The sequence below is a fragment of the Bombus fervidus genome, chromosome 1 (genome assembly GCF_041682495.2).
Source record: "Bombus fervidus isolate BK054 chromosome 1, iyBomFerv1, whole genome shotgun sequence".
Classification (NCBI taxonomy): Eukaryota; Metazoa; Arthropoda; class Insecta; order Hymenoptera; family Apidae; genus Bombus; species Bombus fervidus.
Genome location: NC_091517.1, coordinates 5820577 through 5841342, shown reverse-complemented (window position 1 = coordinate 5841342; position 20766 = coordinate 5820577). Strand labels below are relative to the sequence as shown.

At 35.7% G+C, this 20766-nt stretch overlaps 3 protein-coding genes across 6 annotated transcripts in view; 2 read left to right on the top strand and 1 right to left on the bottom strand.

Annotated features, from left to right (window-relative positions):
• The first annotated feature begins 345 nt into the window (after positions 1 to 345).
• Positions 346 to 2410, top strand: Sf3a2 (splicing factor 3A subunit 2). Its single transcript, XM_072019159.1, has 2 exons — positions 346 to 1111; positions 1180 to 2410. The coding sequence occupies exons 1-2, from the start codon at positions 566 to 568 to the stop codon at positions 1456 to 1458; spliced, it is 825 nt and encodes a 274-aa protein (XP_071875260.1). The 5' UTR covers positions 346 to 565; the 3' UTR covers positions 1459 to 2410.
• On the bottom strand, positions 1758 to 4302 carry Rpl27a (ribosomal protein L27A). Of its 2 annotated transcripts, XM_072019787.1 has the most exons (6): positions 4226 to 4300; positions 3880 to 3943; positions 3683 to 3780; positions 2266 to 2415; positions 2039 to 2175; positions 1758 to 1827 (listed from the first exon to the last, which is right to left on the bottom strand). In XM_072019787.1, exons 1-5 carry the CDS (start codon positions 4226 to 4228, stop codon positions 2047 to 2049), a joined length of 444 nt encoding a protein of 147 aa, XP_071875888.1. In that variant the 5' UTR covers positions 4229 to 4300; the 3' UTR covers positions 1758 to 1827; positions 2039 to 2046. The 2 variants fall into 2 exon arrangements, with proteins under 2 accessions (XP_071875888.1, XP_071875970.1); XM_072019869.1 differs by lacking the exon at positions 1758 to 1827 and having other exon boundaries at positions 2038 to 2175; positions 4226 to 4302.
• A 429-nt stretch (positions 4303 to 4731) lies between these two features.
• Positions 4732 to 20766, top strand: part of Eif5b (eukaryotic translation initiation factor 5B) — a 29035-nt gene continuing 13000 nt past the window's right edge. The window contains exons 1-14 of one of the 3 annotated variants that reach the window (XM_072015202.1): positions 4732 to 4959; positions 5716 to 6044; positions 6139 to 6346; positions 6460 to 6795; positions 6877 to 7077; positions 7151 to 7614; positions 7691 to 7908; positions 7987 to 8189; positions 8283 to 8548; positions 8676 to 8757; positions 8860 to 9041; positions 15654 to 15730; positions 15819 to 16026; positions 16186 to 16281. In XM_072015202.1, coding sequence (XP_071871303.1) covers positions 4926 to 4959; positions 5716 to 6044; positions 6139 to 6346; positions 6460 to 6795; positions 6877 to 7077; positions 7151 to 7614; positions 7691 to 7908; positions 7987 to 8189; positions 8283 to 8548; positions 8676 to 8757; positions 8860 to 9041; positions 15654 to 15730; positions 15819 to 16026; positions 16186 to 16281 — 2904 coding nt within the window. In that variant the 5' untranslated portion in view covers positions 4732 to 4925. Of the gene's footprint in view, positions 4960 to 5715; positions 6045 to 6138; positions 6347 to 6437; positions 6796 to 6876; positions 7078 to 7150; positions 7615 to 7690; positions 7909 to 7986; positions 8190 to 8282; positions 8549 to 8675; positions 8758 to 8859; positions 9042 to 15653; positions 15731 to 15818; positions 16027 to 16185; positions 16282 to 20766 lie in introns of those variants that run through there. The other 2 variants (XM_072015283.1, XM_072015367.1) reach the window with 2 other exon arrangements.

Sequence of the window (20766 nt, the reverse complement as noted above, 5' to 3'; positions counted from 1 at the left end):
TGTATCCGCGTCCACGAAGATACCAAAAATAGGAGGGCGCAGGTCTCGAGAGTCAATAGGAAGGGAGAAGGCATAAATTTATACTTGAATAATACAAATGTTTGATTCAAACGTTTTAAATGGTTTTCCTTTATAGAATGGTCTATTGGTATAGAGATATACATACATATTAAATGTATCTAATATTTGTAAACGTTTATTGTATTGTTTATTTTCTTTGTTTTTTGTTAATAAATTATTATGTTCTGAAATTTTGTACTATTTTTAACCCTACTTTATATGTATCATCGTCCAAAAATATAATAAACAATTAATTTCTCTTAGGCAACTTATAATTAACAACTAGAACTACAGACATGAGCACTCTCATTTTCTCTCTGTTAGTAATGTAATTATATCTCTTATATTGGCTGCACTGACATTCTCGACAGTTCATGTCAGTGTATATATCAGACAATTTAGTGAAACATAACTTACATTGAAGTCCTGCTATGTGTTGTTTATAAGTAAAACATTAATGTATTTTGTATTTAAATAAGTGAAAGAACATATATAAAAGTCAGAAATGGATTTTCAAAATCGTCCAGGAGGCAAAACTGGCGGTGGAGGTGTCGCGTCCTGGTCAGAAAGTAATCGAGATAGAAGAGAACGTTTACGACAACTTGCGTTGGAGACTATTGACCTCAATAAGGATCCATATTTTATGAAAAATCATTTAGGTTCTTATGAATGTAAATTATGTTTAACTCTTCACAATAATGAGGGCAGTTATTTGGCCCATACACAAGGTAAAAAGCATCAAGCTAACCTAGCTAGAAGAGCTGCTAAAGAAGCAAAGGAAGCTCCTCAAACACTTGCTCCTGAAAAACCTCGAGTAGAACCAAAAAAATTTGTAAAGATTGGAAGACCAGGTTATAGAGTAACTAAACAAAGAGATCCAGAATCAGGACAACAAAGTTTATTATTCCAAGTTGACTATCCAGAAGTTGCAGATAATGTTATTCCAAGGCATAGGTTTATGTCAGCATATGAACAGAGAGTTGAACCACCAGATCGTAAATGGCAATATTTATTGTTTGCTGCTGAGCCTTATGAAACTATAGCTTTCAAGGTAAATTTACTTCAAAATATAAAGATAAATAATTCTGCAGTTAAAAATATAATTTTACAATATTTTAGGTACCTAGTAGAGAAGTTGAAAAGGCAGAAGGCAAGTTTTGGACACATTGGAACAAAGATACAAAACAATTCTTTTTACAATTTGCATTTAAAAACGAAAAGCCTTCAGTTGGTAAAGTGCCACCACCTCCAGTTCCTCTAATACGACCTGGTTTAGGACCACCTATGGTACCAGTACCACCACCACCAAGACCACCTATATTTAATCCAGTACCACCACCACCAGCACTTCTAGCCACTGGCATGCAAATACCTCCACCACCACCTCATTTAGCATAATTTTTTATTCAGATACAACAATGCGGATAAAGGTTATAAATCAATATCGAAATGTACATTCTATAAAAATAAAAGTTTTCGTACATAAAAGAAATTTGAGGAGGCATTGTTATACTGTATTTTTCTTTGTCCTTTGCTATTATAATTTTGTATACTTATTACTAATAAAATTAGTATCCTGATACTCAAAAATTATAAACAATTTGAAAATTTCACTCTTACTATTAAAGAATACATACAATAGTGTTAAATAAGAAAAAATAAAACAGTATCACAACTTTTTCTTTTTTTCTCTGTTATTGTTTAAATTTATTAAGAATATAAACGTATTAGAATGTACAGAAGATTTGTTGATGAACGTTTCGGTTCCTGAAACATAAAAGAAGTTTTATTAATTTATTTATGAAAAAATACAAAATATTATGAAGTTAGATTGGTATAATCAGTTACATAGAACAATCTACATAGTTTTAAGTGTTGTACGCACTTTTCCGACCGCCCGTTCGTATTATCATCATTAAATGCTTTAATCTTTTGCAATTTAATCATATTTATAAATGTTTTATTATAAAATATGTACCAGTATGCTTAGGCAGACAGAACACAAACTCCTCCAACTGCCTTAATTTTGTCTTCTGCCAGTTTACTGAAAAATTTGGCTTTAACAATAACTGGTTGTTTAGGAAGTCGTCCTTTGCCCAGAAGTTTGTAATATCCCTATAAAATTGAATATAGAATGAAAATGTAATTACAATACAGTATTTTGAAGTTAGTTTTCTCAGTAATTCTCTCGCGATTTACACTTACCGCTTTAACCAAATCAATTACTGGAACTTTGTTTTCTGAATTCTTATATTTAAGTCTGGTTTGTTCAGAAACTAATGTCCATAGTTTATCCAAATTTAAGGTGGGGCACCATTTTGTATTCCGCCTTAAATGGTAATTTCGCATACCAAGCTGTGAATTAAAATAAAAATTTATTGATGTTTTCCTTCTACTGGTACAGATTTGACATTTATGCAGCTCATCAGAATACTACATACATTCAAAGTAATTCAGATCGCCGGTGAATAATAAAGTTATCATCATTGAATATTTAACCCTTTGCATACGAGAGGTGACTCTCAATCACTACTTATTTTTTGTGACAACTCGAGTGGTGACTTTTGGTCACCATTCAGTTTGACGCAATACGCCGATGTGTATTTTCTTTGAAAATCGAAACGTTGTAAGATATAAAACCTTCCGAAGCATAAAATAATACATCTTCATATAGTGATAAGATTTTCTCCGATTCAAGAAATTGATGAGACTTGACTTTCCGGTATCAACAAGAATACTATTGCATTTTTACACAATGTTGTTGGAGAAAATTCCTGGTGCTCAGAGACATCATATGTTCACAGACAGATATTATACAAGTTATAACTTGTTGGAAGAATTATGGAAACTGAAATGTCATTTTGCCAGAACGATCCTAACAAATAGAAAGATTTTGCCAAATCTTATAAAGAAACCAAAATTTTGTAACAAGTCTACTATAGCATACCAGAAAAGCAAGACCTTAGTTTTAATATGGAAAGATAAGAAGATCTTGACATGTTGGACCAATTAGTATAATGCAGGATTGACTTATGTAGAAAGAATTTTACGAGGTGGTACTGAAGTTAAGATAAAAAAACCTGATACTATACTAAACTACATAATATGTATGAGTGGCATTGATTGTGTCGACCAATATGCCTCAACATACTGTTTTGTAAGGAAATCCTTGAAATAGTGACAAAAAATATTTTGTTGGAGCCTAGAAATAGATATAAATGGAAAACTACATATCATTCTAACACAAAATAGGAAGGATTGTACGGTCTGCTCTCAATAAAATGAATCCAGCAATAGACACAAGACAATATATTATTGCAATACGTGTCCTGACAAGCCACGGATGCATCTTGGCAATTGCTTTATAAAATATCATACTAAACAACATTACAAAGACTAATATTTAAGAAATTCTCATCTTTGAGACGTAAAAATGCATAAAAATAAAAACATAGAAGTTTTATACATTAATTTATATGTGTAATCATTCTAAGTTAGAGGTAAGCAAATCACCAAACATGCCATGAAATGTCTTGAATTGCTGATTCACTTGAGCAAAAAAGGCCTCGAATACAAAGGGTTAATATAGTTGATTTTTTATAGAAATATGAAATATATTTACCTTTCCAAAGTAACCAGGATGGTATTTATCAAAGTTGATACGATGATGGTGCAAACCACCAGCATTACCACGTCCACCAGGATGTTTCCTGTGTTTACCTAGAATGAAGTATTGCTTCATTTAGTTCAATTTTGTATAATTTTCAACTATTCTTATATTCATTAATTTTACAACTAATAAACTATACAAAATCATACCTATACGTCCATGGCCATGGCTTACGTGACCACGGAGCTTCCTTGTCTTCTTTTTATGTGTAGACTATGAAAAAAAAAAAAAAAAAGAAAATAAATTATACAATAAAATTCATATAATCACATTGCGTATTGTCACAAAGGTTATGTTAGAATAATAACGTAAACTCGCAATGTTAACAATATTTGCAATCAACATTTAATAAATCATCTTAAGAAAAAAATAACAATTCTACAAAAATATTTAATAGGCTTTTAGTGGAATTATAATCTTTATCATTTTATTTGACGAAAGATGTTTTCAAGAATTGCAGATTACAGATTAATAATTTTAAAACCACTAACTCACCATCTTGTTCGCGATGTAGAGAATAAAGAACGTTTGCTCTTTACTGAAACTATTAGCCTTTGCCCAGATGGCGCATGTGTACCACGACTACCATATGATCACAAAATAACTATTAAAAATATAATAAAAATTACTATTATTATAATTTGTATCTAGAAAACAAAATTTGGTTTTTATTAAGTTAAACTGCTTATTCTAAGTGTGATAAATAACTTATTTTATAGCATTTGATAACATATATGCTAATTTGAACAAATGTTCAGATTTTCATGTAAACTACATTTTATGTTTTTTATATTATTTTTTATTTAAATATATTAATACTGCGCTCGTAAGAACAAGATATTTTATAAAATAAAAATTGAAATAATAATACAAAGTAAATATTCTCTTTATTAATAGTTATTTTCTTAGCCACAAGTTACACATACGAAGTCGGCTTTAATCTTCATATAATGTACATCTTGAAAAATTCTAATGATATATGGTTAAGGTTAAGTTATGCACATAGCTGCAGACCGGATTAAAAGGATAAGTAGAGGTTTGCAGATTTCATATAATTTATGTATAATCATTCCGAAATTACTTATAATTAAAAGTGAAATTTAATCTGTCCATAAAAAGAATTTTATTAGTGAAACAATACAAATACCACTAAAAAACTGAACGTACGCAAGGAAAATTTTAAAAGTAGATCAAGATGCAAGAATCTCAACCGAAGAAAGGCAAGAAAGGTAAGAAAATAGCAATGTGAGTGGTATACATGTGTAATTGAATAAAAATAAAATGACAGTACTTTAAATATATATACGTACGCTTATGTTTTAATTAAGTGTTCAATATATTTTTCTTGTGTGACGACTGTCGTCTGCTTTCATTTAACCTCAATTTAACCGCTTTTCTGTTACATACGGATAGGATAATAATATGTTTCCACTTCTTTCATAATGTTTGTAATTTGGTAAATAAAAATTTAGCTTGTCTGACTCTTTATGCACTCATGAGAAGTTCTATATTTTTAATAATTTATGAAAATAATCATAATATGTTGGTATTTCGTAACTTGAAAGTGATATTAGATAACATGATTTTTTATTTCTGAAATATATTTTATCTTGATTAATGTAGATCACTGTATGAATAAAATATTATATGAATCAAACATTCAAAAAATGTATTGATTGCTATACAATAACTATACAAGGTGAAAGTTGCCCAGTTGCAAACTAGATAGTGAAAGTTGCAAGTATCTTGAACACCATACTCTGTTGCTAATTCATTATTTTTTTGATATTTATGTAATTAAATTAAATGGCAAAATAAACATTCCTTTTATAACATTTTGGTTTATTGCGCATTATATATCACTACATAATATGTATATTTAAAATATAATAATTTAATCAGTTTATACAAGTACTTAGATCATATAACACATTGGATGAGTGATTGACTCAAAATGTATTTATATAATCTACATCTATGATTAGCTAGAAGAAAGCGCAATGATAGTGATGAAGATATCGAAAAAGTTTTGGCTGAATTGGAATTGGAATATTCTGGACAAAAGAAAGAAGTTAAAGATGAGCCAGTTGAACAGAAACCTGAAGATGAAGATAAAAAGAAGAAAGGAAAAAAGGATAAGAAAAAGGAAAAAGGTGATGTCATTGATATTAAAGAAGAGTTAAAGGTTAGTGAATACCTTGAAGTAAATAACATTGATGATGAAATGGAAGTTGGTACTGTGAAAACTGCTGCACAGAAGAAGAAAGAAAAGAAAGAAAGAGAAAAGCAGAAGAAACTTGCACAGAAAAAAGCTGTATGTGATTCAAGTTGTTATATTTATAATATTGATATATATATTATTTGTATTAAATACTATGGGTTATTACATGTAAATTAATTGATAATAGGAAATAATTAAGAAGGGAGAAAATGAAGAAGGAAAGGCTGCATCTACAATAGAAAAACAAGGTAAAAAAGAGCTAGAAGTAAAGGTTCCAGAAACAAAAACAGTAGAATTGAAGGAGGCCAATGAAGCAGACACTTCTGCACCTGGTGAAGGTGACGAGGGAAAGAAGAAAAAAAAGAAAGGTGGAAAAGAGGAAATGAAGGAAAAAGGTAACAAAAAGTTTTATTGCTCTTTTTTAAGTAGCAAATTAATACAAGTTACATTTGCTAGGATATAACATTAATTTGTGTCTACATTTAGTATAATTAGATATGTGCAATAGGCAAAGGTCCTGGGAAGAAGACTATTGCTGCAATGCAGGAAGCCTTAAAGAAATTGAAAGAGGAAGAAGAGAGGTTAAAACGAGAACAAGAAGAGAAGTTACGGCAAGAAGAATTGCGGGAACAAGCTCGATTAGAACAACTCAGACTTGAACAGGAACGGAAAGAAAGGAAAAAACTTAAGGAAAAGCAGAGAAAAGAAAGGTTAAAGGCAGAAGGGAAACTTTTGACTACGAAACAAAAACAAGATAGGGCCAGAGCACAAGCTATGCTCAATGCACTTAAAGCTCAAGGTCTAGATTTACCAGGTGTAGGGGAGAAGAAACCTCCTAGACCAGGTGTTTATAATACTTTGTTATAAGGCATAATATATGAGAATATAAGAATGAATTAAGATATATAAAAACATTGTTTCTCAGGAACTCGTGTAAGGCCGAACAAGATAAAACAGCAAATAAGTGTCGATGAAAAAGATGATGAAAAAGTAGAAGAAAATGTGGCAGAAGCAAATAGAGTTGAATTAGAAATCGTGGATCAGCAACCAAAGGAGTTTGAAGAAAAGGAAGATGATGTCAAAGATTCATGGGATGCTGAAACTACTGAAGATGAACAGGACGAAGGTATTAGAAATATATTTATTAGTACTGTATGTACGTTCCCAAATATATTTAATGAAACTATTTTTAATAAAAGATAATTTCATAGATAAATTAGACGATGTGCCAAAAACTCCTGAAAAGCTTAAGGCAACGATACTTTTACTCGAGAAAGAAAAGCGGTCACAAATTGTAGAAGCTGGAAAGGAATCTTCAGAAAGTGAATCAGAGAGCGAGAGCGGTAGTGAATCAGAGACAGAAGAAAGCGAAGATGATAGTGGTGTAGAAGATAAAGTATCAGATGCAGCGAGGAAAAAGGAACGAGTTAGAGAACGAATACAACTCCGAAGGATAGAAGCGGAAAAGAAAAAATCAATAGATAATCTCAGAGCTGCCGTAGTGTGCGTTCTAGGTCATGTTGATACTGGCAAAACAAAAATTCTTGATAAGTTGAGGAGAACAAATGTACAAGACGGTGAAGCGGGTGGTATAACTCAACAAATTGGTGCCACAAATGTACCTATCGATGCTATTCGAGAATCAACGAAACACGTGAAAGGAGTAAGTTATCTTTTATAACTGTTTTCTGCAATACTATACCTCGAACAGATTGATAAAAGATAATAATTGTTTCCAGTTTGATGAAAACAAATTTAAAATACCTGGACTTTTGATAATAGACACTCCTGGACACGAATCTTTTAGTAATTTAAGAAACCGAGGATCTTCTCTATGTGATATAGCGATATTAGTCGTAGATATTATGCATGGTTTAGAACCACAAACTATCGAAAGTATTAATTTGCTTAAAACGAAGAAATGTCCTTTCATTGTAGCTTTAAATAAAATTGACAGGTATAGAATTTAAAATTAATTGCTATGATATTACGTCAATTAAATGCTAGCAATGTAATAGTAACATAATTTCTGTAGATTATATGATTGGCAAACTATGAATCGGAAAGATGTTCAAGATATTGTAAAAAGTCAAGCTATTAATACACAACGTGAGTTTGAAAAACGTTCGAAGGATGTTATTGTGCAATTTGCGGAACAAGGCCTGAATGCTGCATTATTTTATGAAAATCCAGATCCTAGAAGTTATGTTTCCCTTGTACCTACTAGTGCTATTACAGGTAAATCGATACATTAGATTGTTTCTTTTTTTTTTAATAATATAAAGTTTTTAAATGTTTTGGTGCAAAATAAAGTTATTACTTTTTGTACAGGCGAGGGTATGGGCAATCTACTATCGTTAATAGTAGATGCCTGCCAAGGTCCACTAGCTAAGAGGCTCATGTATAGCGAAGAGCTTCAAGCCACTGTTCTAGAAGTGAAAGCATTACCAGGCCTTGGAACAACAATAGATTGCATTCTAGTCAATGGAATATTGAAAGAAGGTGAAACAATGATAGTAGCAGGTACCGATGGTCCAATAGTAACTCAAATACGTTCGCTTCTTATGCCACAACCGTTGAAAGAATTAAGAGTTAAAGTAAGTATACGAAGTCTCGTTTACAATTAACTGTATTAATAATACTCATCTGTTGTGATTTTAGTACAAAAGTAATTCTATGTATAAAAATTTGATAGCAATATCTTTTTTATTTAATGAATTGCAGAATGCGTATATCGAACATCGTGAGGTTAAAGCTGCGCAAGGAGTAAAAATTGCTGCAAAGGATTTAGAAAAAGCGATTGCAGGTAAGCAGCGACTTATTAAATCGTTGTCACAGCATTGCTATATATTATTAGTAATATTAATATTACAGAAGAAATAAACCAAAATTTTTATTTTGTAAATAGGATTGAATCTGCAAGTAGCTCACAAACCAGATGAAGTGGATGTCCTGAAAGAAGAAATCGCGAAGGAGTTGACAAGTGCTCTTGGCAATATTCGACTCGTGGAACGTGGTGTTTACGTGCAAGCGTCGACATTAGGAGCCCTAGAAGCGTTGTTGGACTTCCTTAAAAGTAGCAAGATACCGGTAAGTTTTATTTATATGATACATGTAATGTATCTATTACTTATACAATGTAAGTTCGCTTATTTTATCATATACTATTCAGCATCGCTAACGACAAATAGCGAAATGCATAAATAAACGACGTAATATATAAACAAACAAATTAAACCGTATTTGAAAAGTTCGAATGTAATTTCTTAAAAAACTGAAAATTTCTAACACGTTAGAAGTTTGTTTTTGTAGTTATAATGGTGCATTTGTTTATATTCGTTTAATAAATTTCTGTTAATTTCTTCGTTCAACGAGAGAATTAGAAAACAGCATTGAAAGTGTAAAAACAAAAGCAAACTGTGTGACTAGTAGAAAAATCGACGGTAAAGCGGGTAGAGAGACTGAAAGCAAATAAATGGGAGGGAAAAAGATGTGCTGAAGGGAGGAGTGAGATAGAAAGGGAGAGAAAGAGAGAGAGAGAACAGCAGCAACGAACCACTTCCTTCTTAACAGTTTAGCAGGATACGACTCATTGGTCGCATACGGTGCTTGTAGTTGTGATCCATCGTGCTATCAGCCGTGTTGTGCATCCGTGAGCACGCCTTATAGGTTTCCACAGGGTGTCTTGTATATTCCGCCATTTTCCATCATGCATGATGCCCTCATCATTATAAAATTGACGATAATACATCAACAAAAATATCCACTTAAAAGCAAAATTTTGATTTATTAATATTACGCGTTTTGTATTCTTCTTCTAAAACTATATAGCACGCATGCTTATTACAATTTAACAAGATCGATATTCGTTAAAAAAAAGCGTCCTATGATTCTCAATAGATAGGGAAGGTTTCCAGAAAAGTTATCGATGTAGACCAATATATTGTTTGTCAACTGGCGTGTGTCGTAGCTCAAATTGACGGCATTATCATTGCCTTGATGATTTGACATTGTTCGTTCGTTCATTCGTATAGTAGCTCAGCAGCAGTGCATCAACGTTCGCACGATAAAGAAAAAAAAGTATGCGTGGCTACGATGGTTTGGTTCGAGGTAACGTCCGAAACGGCCTTAAGCCTGTCCTTCCTCGGATTATGAATGGGCTGCCCCCACCGTATCGTACGATCACGTGTCCCGTGACGTCAGGTTTTATCGCCGGCATACGCGACACACGCACGCAGCCAGTCGTAAGTACGGTCCGTCACTCTACGGGCAATGCGGGTATACTTTTACATATGGCACGCAGGAGGGAGTAGACAGTAGAGCGGCGAATGGAGACCAGCCGTGTACAACCTTCTCTCTCTCTCTTTTCTTCTCACCTTTTTTCTCCTGTTCGCTCTTTCTTCTTCCTCTAGTTCTATCTTTATCCGTCCTGCCCTTCTCTTTCGTTTTACGAGAGACTCTCTTTCTCAACGAGAAGGAGAAATCGTGGGGTTGGCGGGCTATACTCACTGGCAGTATATAGAGATTCTCTGAGAAGGCTTCTCTTCTGCCAACACACAGAGACACGGACGCGTGTGGGCTGGAAAAAAGAATACGTGACCAACGTACAGGAAACTGCCCACACTCGGAGCAAAAGCACCGTGGGTGGACGGATCGACGAACGGGCGGACGTACGACTCGAATCGTAGCCCTGTGTGTCGGTTTATAAGGCGTATGTTGCGCTAAAGATGGGACACGAATATCTTTTTCTTCTTCCTTTTTCCATTGGCACGTGGGTAGATATATCAAAGATCGATATTTCGATCACGTCCCATGAATGGAATATGCGATCGAATCGCAACCTTCTTCGTCTATGGAGCTATTATTCGTGATTCGTTTTGAATTACTTTTCAATTCTTTTATCGGGTGATTTACGTATAGTAAATTCGAGGTCGAGCAACGAAATTTATCGTTTGTCATGAATGAATCGAACATTTGCTTATATCGAATTTAATCTAGTTTTGTCGATCTTGCAAAAAGGATCCAAACGAAATGCTTAATATTTACGAAGTAGCTTCGCTTCGGCTTCGAACGCATACGTACACATATCCGCCCGATTATGATGGCGTTGGCGAATTGATGATTCTTGCCGAGTACCTTTCTGTCCTCGTCCTGTTTAGACGAGCAGGATCGAAATAAATAGTTTAACCGGGACACGCGCTATTCTTCTTGGAACGAGTCGTAGGCACGCGCATCGATTAATAATTATCCACCTCGTTCGTAATATAGGCACGTAGAAATTAACGTTTTAGTCCTCGAACGAAAAGAATCTTTCAAAAAGGAAAACATTGCACCTAGTTTCAGAGTTATTATATTTTTTATCATCTTTAAGGAGTCTAAAAAGTTGATCGAAATCTTTCCAAGGTAGATCCATTGCGTAATTGAACTAATGCTAGTAGTAAAATTCTACGATTCAACTCACAAGTTACGAGTATTAATAAATTCCCTTGCGTAACAGGAACAGGTTTGTTAGTAAGAAACAAGTTGATCGATTGTCCTAGTCGATGTAAAATTTTTAAATTGCAGAAACTTTGTATAATAGAAGTCTATAATCTAGAACTATTCACTAATATTATTAGTTGATAAATTATTGTGCAAGAAGATCAAAATATTAGGGCCAGTGAATCTCGAGTTTGCCTAATTGTCACAATGATTCTTCAGTCGAAAAGTTCAAAGTGGGTGTGGGATGCAGGTAACTAAAAGTAGATCGCGTGAATTTTTCGCTTGTTGGAGTCTGGGTGGCATAGTTGGTTCCGTTGCTCGGCGGAACTCGTGACGAGCGGACGAACGGACGGAGGTGCAGTTCGCTCCTCTTCTGCAGCAGGAAAAGATGGCTCGTTTCCTCGCATTGTTTTTAACCGCGGTATATAAGCAGCTATACCGGGACATGGGAGCGGATATGCGGAGTGCGGACACGCGAGTGCACGCTCTGTCGGCCGTGTGCCGGCATCCTACGATGTACGAGTTTTCACGACGAGAGAAGCCGCTTAAAGATTACCGGCCTCTGAAAAATAGAGAAATAAACGACATTGACCGGTAATCTCGAAATCTTAACGGAAACTGATTAATGATAGCGTTTAGTTGTTTTCTGTCAACGTGCCGGTACTATGCTGTGTTTCAATGCACTGTGCTGTTCGCTTTCCCCCTTTTTCTTCTTTTCCTCTATATCCCTTTTCTTTCCTCCTTATCACTAAATATTTAAAATCGGACGAGAATTGCAAGAAATTGTTACATTTTGAATTCGACGAATGAATAGCACGTCGCTTTGCAATGTGGGCGGCTCTCCTAGCGTTTCGTATTCGTAGAATTTTACAGTCGACTAATTCGTTTCCTTCTTCGGTATAGAGTTTGTAAAACAAGAAGCGACGAAGCGAACGAGTGTCGTCGTACTATCCAGCAATTGATGACAGCAACGTTAGTTAGGGAACAAATTGAAAAAGATGCGAAAGAAAAATGGAGATTGCAGGTCTGTGATACAAAACAATGTCGATTAGCAGCCAGTCGTTCCTCCTGTTTCTTCCACTTTGTTATATGCGGTAGATGTTTATCAAATTTCGTTTGCACCGCTTAACACGATTTAATTATACGAAAGTGGAAAATTATTTGATGCTATTTATATGTACCGGCTAGCAAACACCGTGTCGAAACAGCAATTATTCGCGCGCCGTTTTCTACGGCACGAATCTACGCGGCGATCAATTTTTTTTCTCTCGAGAGATACACCGCAGACCGGTGAAGCCACGAACATAGGCAGAGGAAAGAGCGCAATTTAAACCGAGGCGTAAGTTTAATAAATTAGAGTTTCCTTGTTCGGGAAACGTTCCGCGGTTATGACAAGAGGTTGAAGAGGATCCATGCCCTGGCGGCCGGTTTTTAATGCCGGAAGCGTCCCTCTTTCTTCTTCAGGCCCCTCTGTTTCTCTCTCTTCTTCTCGACTTGCTCTCGACTTCCTCCCGCTTGTACCAGCATTTCTTTCGCTGGCAACATCTGTCGTCCGTCTTTTCTCTGTTAACTCTGTCTCTTTCCCTCCACTTTCTCTTTCCCCTTTTCCCTACCTTCTTCTCCCTTTTATTCACCGCATTCCCCCCTTTTTGTTCTTTTCTATTTCCCTCTTTCACCTTTTCTCCTTCCACTTCTTTCCACGATAGCATCTGTTCCACTCGAACGAGCCTATTGCCAAATTGGGGGCTATTTGCGAATTCCAACGAGTTCGATGTTCGCTCGTATTTCTTTCTCTATGCCTGTTCAATATTTCCTTCGGGACAACGTCGATTCGATTAAAGCTCGTTGCTCGTGAAATTCCAATGTGTTTGCTTTGAACAGGGACTCCAGTTTTACGTTAGAATCGTAAGAATCTCGTGGGCAGGAAATATTCGTTTTTCATTGATCTTTTCTGTTTAATATTTTTTCCACATATATTTCCGTATTTAAAACAAGCAATCTCAAAAATACCCCACGTTTCAAGGAACTATTTGAAACACGACGATTATTATTGTTACATAGCTTGTGGAGAACGCAGCATATTTCTTTGAACTTATTCGAATTTCAATGTGTGTAATTCGTCCATCTTTCACGCACTATTTTTAGCCTACCTGATTTCTTTTTCTCGTTTCCATTCTTTTTTTAACACGCACGAAATAAATACGGATATTCGACGCGTCATTAATTGCATTCCTGACCAGCGATGCTCTCTGATTCTCCCTTACCACCTCCTACGCTACACCTCTTTTCGTTTCTCTCTCTTTTTCATTCATTCGGTTGCTACTCGCGGCTCGGTCCTTTTACCTTATTCCACCGGATGGTATCACAATTCACCGTTCATCAATGAAACATGACTAGCTCTTGGTGTTTCGGTGAGTAGGCTTATTTATCGTGCGGTAGTGCCTTCTAATTGGCCCGCGTATTTCTTTCCTTTTTCCTCCCGTTCATCACCGTTGGTTGATTCATTACGTAAAGGTCATGGATTTCACCAACTTTGCATCGCTGCTGCCAAGTTTAAAGGATCATTCATAACGATTCCTTGTCTTTAATTTCCCATTAAAGATACTATTTTTTTAAATTTTTTCTACTACCGTTATCTTCGTTATTATTTAACGTTTTAAACACAGAAAACACAACTTTTATGTTCCTTACATATAAAAATCTAATTTTTGTTATTCACTCTTGTACAAAATTTGCAGAAACTATGTGCACTGTGCCACTGGCCAATACTTTGAGCTTCATTTTTATTCAATAGCTCATGAAAGTATTCAAACACTTGTGGAAATAGTTTACGAATATATTAGGCCCGTTAGACGAAAATTTAAATATGTTTTATATAACATACCCAATACAATACGCTTATATACAAATTTCCTATACAAGTGTTAAAATACTTTCATGATTTTAAATAGAACTGTATAACATTCTTATGTTGATTATGATCCTGTTTACATATAATAAGATAAAAGCAATGACGTATGGTCACCGAAATACGTATTAGATATTTTCGTCGAAGAGAAGCTTCGTTGAAACTTGCTATGGTGGTCCACGAAAAAAGCCAGCCATATCTCGTTCTAATATCAGAATGCGGCAACGGACCGGAAGTCTTAAAAAGTCGTCTTATCTTCAAAAATTCTCGGCAACGTATCATCTACTCATCCCGTTTCCTCCGCCACGTCTCCCCCGTCATTTCTGTCTGCTTTGCGATGAATGATTATCGGTCTATTGCTCGTCTAAACTCGAAAATTAACTCGTAAATGTAACTACTGTTCCGTCGGCCACTTTATCCACTAGCAATTAGTCGGACATTATCGTTGGAAAGTTCTGCTATCTTAATGGGAAGGAATCCTTAAGTATCACGTCCGTCACGTTCATCGACACTTCTGTTGTTTCAAATACTATATACATACTACATTTTCATATCTATTGGAACCTTTCACCTATGAATCAAAGTTCGTACTACTCTAGAATAAAAAGAATACAAAGTACAAAAATATCTACTGCATTCTTTCATTTGTAAATCAAAATTTGTATTGTTTCAGAATAAAAGAATGCGAATTCTCAAATATTCATATCTCATGAAAATTGTACCGTTTTAGAATGGGAGAGTATAAATGATTAAATTCTCATGCCTATTGAAACCTTTTAACTACGAATCAAGCTTTATACTGTTTTAGAATAAAAAGGCATGTTTCTAGAATAAGAAAACACGAGTTATCAATTTTTAAACGATATTTTTGATGTCTTCCAATTTATGTTTCATATCAACTGATATTCGAGGAATTCATTCGATCGAATGACAATTAGAATTTGAATCCACGGGATAACTTGTTTGTAAGTGCATCGGTGCGTTTATTTCTACATTGTCGTGTCTCGTCGCATCGGTGAAGCCGAATCCGGACAGCATGCGTCACTAGTTATTTTTGCGGCTAAACAGACACACGCTTACTCGCATAGCATTCCACTGTATTTATGTTACGGTGACAGTGGTTTATGCTTTACCTTAATATTTTGTTTTCCTTCCAAGTACGGAACTCTGTTGCGACCGAATCTAGAGTTCTCCGTTTCAACGTGCAGCATTCGACGTGAGGAGACCTTGACGTTACGTGCTCGTTCAACTTTTGTCAAATTTCAATTTATAAATTTATTAACTGAGAGAATCATTTTTTTTTTTTATTGCAGTATGCTGGAATTCGCATCGGCCCTGTAGTCAAGAAGGATGTTATGAAAGCCTCTATCATGTTGGAACACGATAGTCAGTGAGTAGCTTGTTTATTTCAAAGAATTACATCTCTGCATTTGTTATAACGTATAGATCCTATCTAATCGACGTCAATTTGTTCACAGGTACGCCACGATCTTGGCGTTCGACGTGAAGATCGAGAGAGACGCTCAAGAGTTGGCCGACTCGTTAGGAGTTAAAATCTTCCAGGCAGACATTATTTACCATCTCTTCGACAAGTTCACCTCGTACAGAGAAGAACTGAAGCAACGTAAACGAGACGAAAACAAGCATATCGCTGTATTCCCTTGTAAACTTCGTATCTTGCCACAGGTATATATCACATAAGTCCCATTCTTCTCATTTTTGCCTATCTTCATACCGAATACCTAAATTGGAGCAAAGCTTATCGTCGTTGAGGCGACTCTTTTCGGTCAGGATGACATTTGTCGACGATTTTTCTTTCTAAAAGGACATTCGTCTCCGTTTCAGTACATCTTCAACTCTCGAGATCCTATCGTAATGGGCGTGATGGTGGAAGCCGGGATCGTAAAAGAAGGAACACCGCTTTGCGTGCCCAGTAAAGACGTGAGTATCTCGGTTTTGTTTTCTTACTTACTTGTCTCGTTACGCTTTCTTAGACTCCAAACGTGCTGTACGTTATCAGAAATGGTTCTGCGCTGCGCAGCATATAAAGCATACAAATCGAAGGGAAGTTCTGTCGCGCGAACATAATTGCATTGCGAAAAAGTCTCCGGTCGAGAATTAATTGAAACTCTCGTCACGGTAGTCGCGTGTCTCTTTTCCCTCGTCGCTTCTGAATACGATTATCAGAGAATTTGAGTCGAATCCTTAAGGGGCACTGTGGCTTGAGTTCCGAGCGAGCGGGCTCTTTAGTAACGCGTAGGTGAACTCGTTCGAGGGAAATACGCCCGTCCAGTTGGTCGATCGATCGCCTCGATCAAACGATTGAATGCATAAACCGCTCGAATCTTGTCGGTTTCCTCCAATTTCCAGATCGTGATTTTTCCTGTATAAAATTTCGTTCCTCTTTCGATCGTTGTTTAGACTAATACCTTGCACGTTTTCCGTCACTTTTTACGCTCTACGAATACAGAGAAATGAGAAATGAAAACTGTCTGAATAAAGAATAAAATGCGCTAATGTTTTTCTATGTACCTCGCCTTATCAGCGCGAGATCAAGTGGGAAAAATTTCTAGATTAGTGTTTTGCGTGTCTCATTTAAGCGTGAAAGTTGTTTAAAGCATTGAACCTTGTCGATGTACTTTCGTGACACACCTTGAAAGTTGATTCTTCGAAACATATTAAATCGATCTACCACTGGTATAGTGGAGTCTATGAAATCATCTTTGTGGTAATTTGGAAAGTACGCGTCGTAAGTAATCATAACTTAATAACTACCAGCGTATGCATAATCTATAGTACCATTTTTTGTAAGCTTCTGAATATTTATGTCTACGTGTTAAAGTAACCAGCATATCGTTGTTACGAACTTTGAAAAATAAGCAATGACGAATAATTTACGCTTATGATACTATAAAAATCTGAAGCAAAGAAAAAATTATGAACATTGTAAACAGTTGGGAAAATTCGAGAAGATTATCGAGCCGGTTCCACGGACGAGCGAGTTCCTTCTCTCTGTTTCTTGTAGGAGTAAATTGGTGGGTAGCCGTTCTTTGCAGTCTCGCCATACGCGGTAGCACGCGAACACTACAGGTTGCCTAGCCTCGAATTCGTAGGCGTCGCGATGCCATTAGCAGCCTGCAAATTCCCGTAAACAAAAATTCCAACTATATTCTCTTGAAATACACCCACGTGGTGGTCGTGCGCGCCGATCGAAATGATTTACTAGGCAAACGGTTTGCCTTCGAATAGTCGCGTTCTTTGCGTAAGATCGTTTCAAATTTTCTTGCGTGGGAACGACTTGATTTATCTAGACATAAGTATCCCCGGTGCTCGTTTAACGAATATTCAATTATTGGCTTGACAACATTCAATTATTTCGTCAAACTCGAACGTCAATCTATTGTGATACCAGTCCTTTTCTTCTCGTTGCTCTTATCGTTTAGACCGCGTAAATATTTGTGTTTTTCTTCGTTTGATGTAATAAAGTAGGATTATTTAAGTTATCTAAGCTTCAACATCTGGAGATTTAATCTTGAACCTTGCACAGATTAATCATATTTGTTATAGTATTATGAGACACCATTACTCTTTAATGCTATAACGAAAGAATGAGAAAATATCATGTACATACTCTAGATTCAGCAGGAGAAGATGTTAGGAATAAGAAAATAATTCGAATAACTGTATTGTAGGTTTATTTGTGAGTACAGTCAGTCATTCTAAAATAGCAAAAAGAAAGCGAAATCGGAAGTACTTAAGACGAGTTTCATTTTAACTCTTTGGATATTTACTTTCACGGTGTATTATTAGCGTGCAGTCAATGAAAATTAATACGAGCTGAATACAATCATAAGAAGCTAATATTTGAGGAAACTGTGGATAAAATTCAGTTCAAATAGAGAAATCTCCGTGCTTCTCTATTACGGTGAATGATGAATTATACGTATCATTTGGCATATGTAAATTTATGTTCTCTTATACGATCATTTAACAGCAGTATAGATAAACGACAAGCGTTGAAAATTGTTCAATCCCACTTTCATCGTTTTCCAATATTTCTCCGGTCGCGACATGCATCGACACGATATCCCTGTATGACCTGCGGCATTAAATCTTTGCGGTTAATTTAACACGATCGGTTGAAGTAAAACGAGTGAAAAAGCGTAAGAGGTGACAGGCGACGAGGCGTAGTGGTTGGCAAGCCCTGCGACTTTCGGTCCGGCGGTTACGTTTCAGATGCAAATGGTGGTATAAATTATTCGATTCAATAATATCGAAGCGTATGTGGGTGATAGCAACGCGTAAAATTCGTAACGTGCACGTCACACGCTGTATCACCGTCTGCGTGTGCAAAGAGTACATATTTCTCGCCCGCGCGTAGAAAGCAGTTCCGACCACGTTGCTGGCCCACGCGTCCTCGACTCCAAACCGTACACACTCTTTTCGGCCCTACCCTGCTTTTTCGTTGCATTTTGGCCTTTATTTAATTTCCACTGAAATTCCATTGTCAGACGGTGTCCGCAATCTTGATTAATTAACTCAACTTTTCGTTCATTTCTTAATTTTATTACGTAAGTACATGAAAGACATTCAGTTCTCGAAAAACAAATGATTTACGTACTTTCTACTATTGTAGCTGGTTTTTTCTTTTTTTTTTTTTTTTTTTTTTTAGAACTTCTATTTTACAATTAAATTTCTTATAATGACGCATATTTTAACTTTGCGGTCTATTTGTCACTTGTCAATTCACTGATATCGTTAGTTGATAAATTAAATTAGAAATTGCAGAAGTTATTGTTTCATATAGTTTTGATGCGGAATGAACATCCATACGCAGTTATGTAAGACAGTATAGTAGATGCCGAATACATAAACGATAGTGAATAGATCTGATCCATGTCTCTGGTTGTCGTGGTATTTTTTATTAGCAAACGATTATCCAGACCGGATGTCGAGTATCACGATTGCCTGTTAGTGAGCAGGGTCAGGTTAGGTCAGTTCTGAAGTCGAATCTCGAACGGATCTGTATTCGCGAATGAGAGGAATGCAATAGACGTGGTGCGCCGTGAAAGGAACATACGAAGCTCGTACAGAAAAAGACGACACGACTTTTAAGTACGTGATTCTGCAAGCATTGCGCGAATTTGGACCGTCTCGTGCGCTGTCGATAATCGAATGTTTCCGTATGAATTTAATAACTGGCGGTTTTTCACCGTAGCAATATTATTCACCTATACAGCTTATTCGTAAAAAAATATTACTTTATATTACAAGTATTTGCAGATATCCTTATTTTTCAATGAAACTTGAAAAGTTCAGCTGACCCGAGATTTCTGTATACCACTGTAAATACGCGAACATGAAGGTCATACTCATCAAATCGCATGTTTTTGAAAGCGAATTAACTATTTCACTGTCTCTCTCTTTCTGCTCGTGTTTTACGTGGAATTTTATTATACTATTATACGCGTTGGTTTATATGTTGTCAGCCGTATCAGTAATTAAGAAGTCGTTAAGACGATTGAAAAATCGACTTCTTAAAAAAGAAAAAAAAGGGAGAGAGAAAAGAAAGAAATGTTTCGAGCAAAATAACGAATTAATGGGCAGGAAATAAGTAGGATTGATGAAAATACGATTGGTTTCCAAAGATAAAGTCCATGAACAACGTCGGAGGTATTTCCATGGCTTCCATCGTTATCGGGCGTATACGCGCGTTGCGCAACGGCCTCGATAGGCGCTTTAACGTCGAGCGGAAATCCGGCGGATTCTTTTAGCCTGCCGTTTTCTTGCCGTTCCGCCATTCCTTTTCTTCGTCTTATCCCTTTTCCTCCTTTTTCTCTAGTCGTCCGCTGGTGTTCTTGCTCGCCGCTCGATGACCCGAACTTATGCTCGTGTTACTTTTCCTTGATAGATTTTTCCATTCTTATCCGCTTCGATAGTCGATCGTTGATCGCATTTGTAGCGCATCTTGCTTGGTCGATACGATAATAGGATTCATACACTGATAGGAATCTCGAGGTTGTTGAAATAAGTAATAAGATAATAAGATCGAAGACTAAAAATGATCGTACGACTGACAGAATTAATGATATGATTTGTGAAAAGCTGAAAAATAATCGAATTTCTTTACAAGAACACAAGGTTAGAGTGTTATGTCATGAACGACGATGAGATGAAGAGTCAAAGGATCGAACGAATGGTAGAATTAATGATATGTTTTGAAGATTACAGGGGGAAATATGATAAGTAGAATTTTGTTGATTTTTTAATTTTCATATTGTTTAATGATTAAAGGGATGTACTTTAATATAGGATAGTTAACAAAAGGAACAATCTAGTTGGTCTGACTTAATAGATTAATATTTTCTATGTAAATAATAGAATTTCTTTAAAATTTAACGACATTATGCCGTGTTAAAAAGTTCA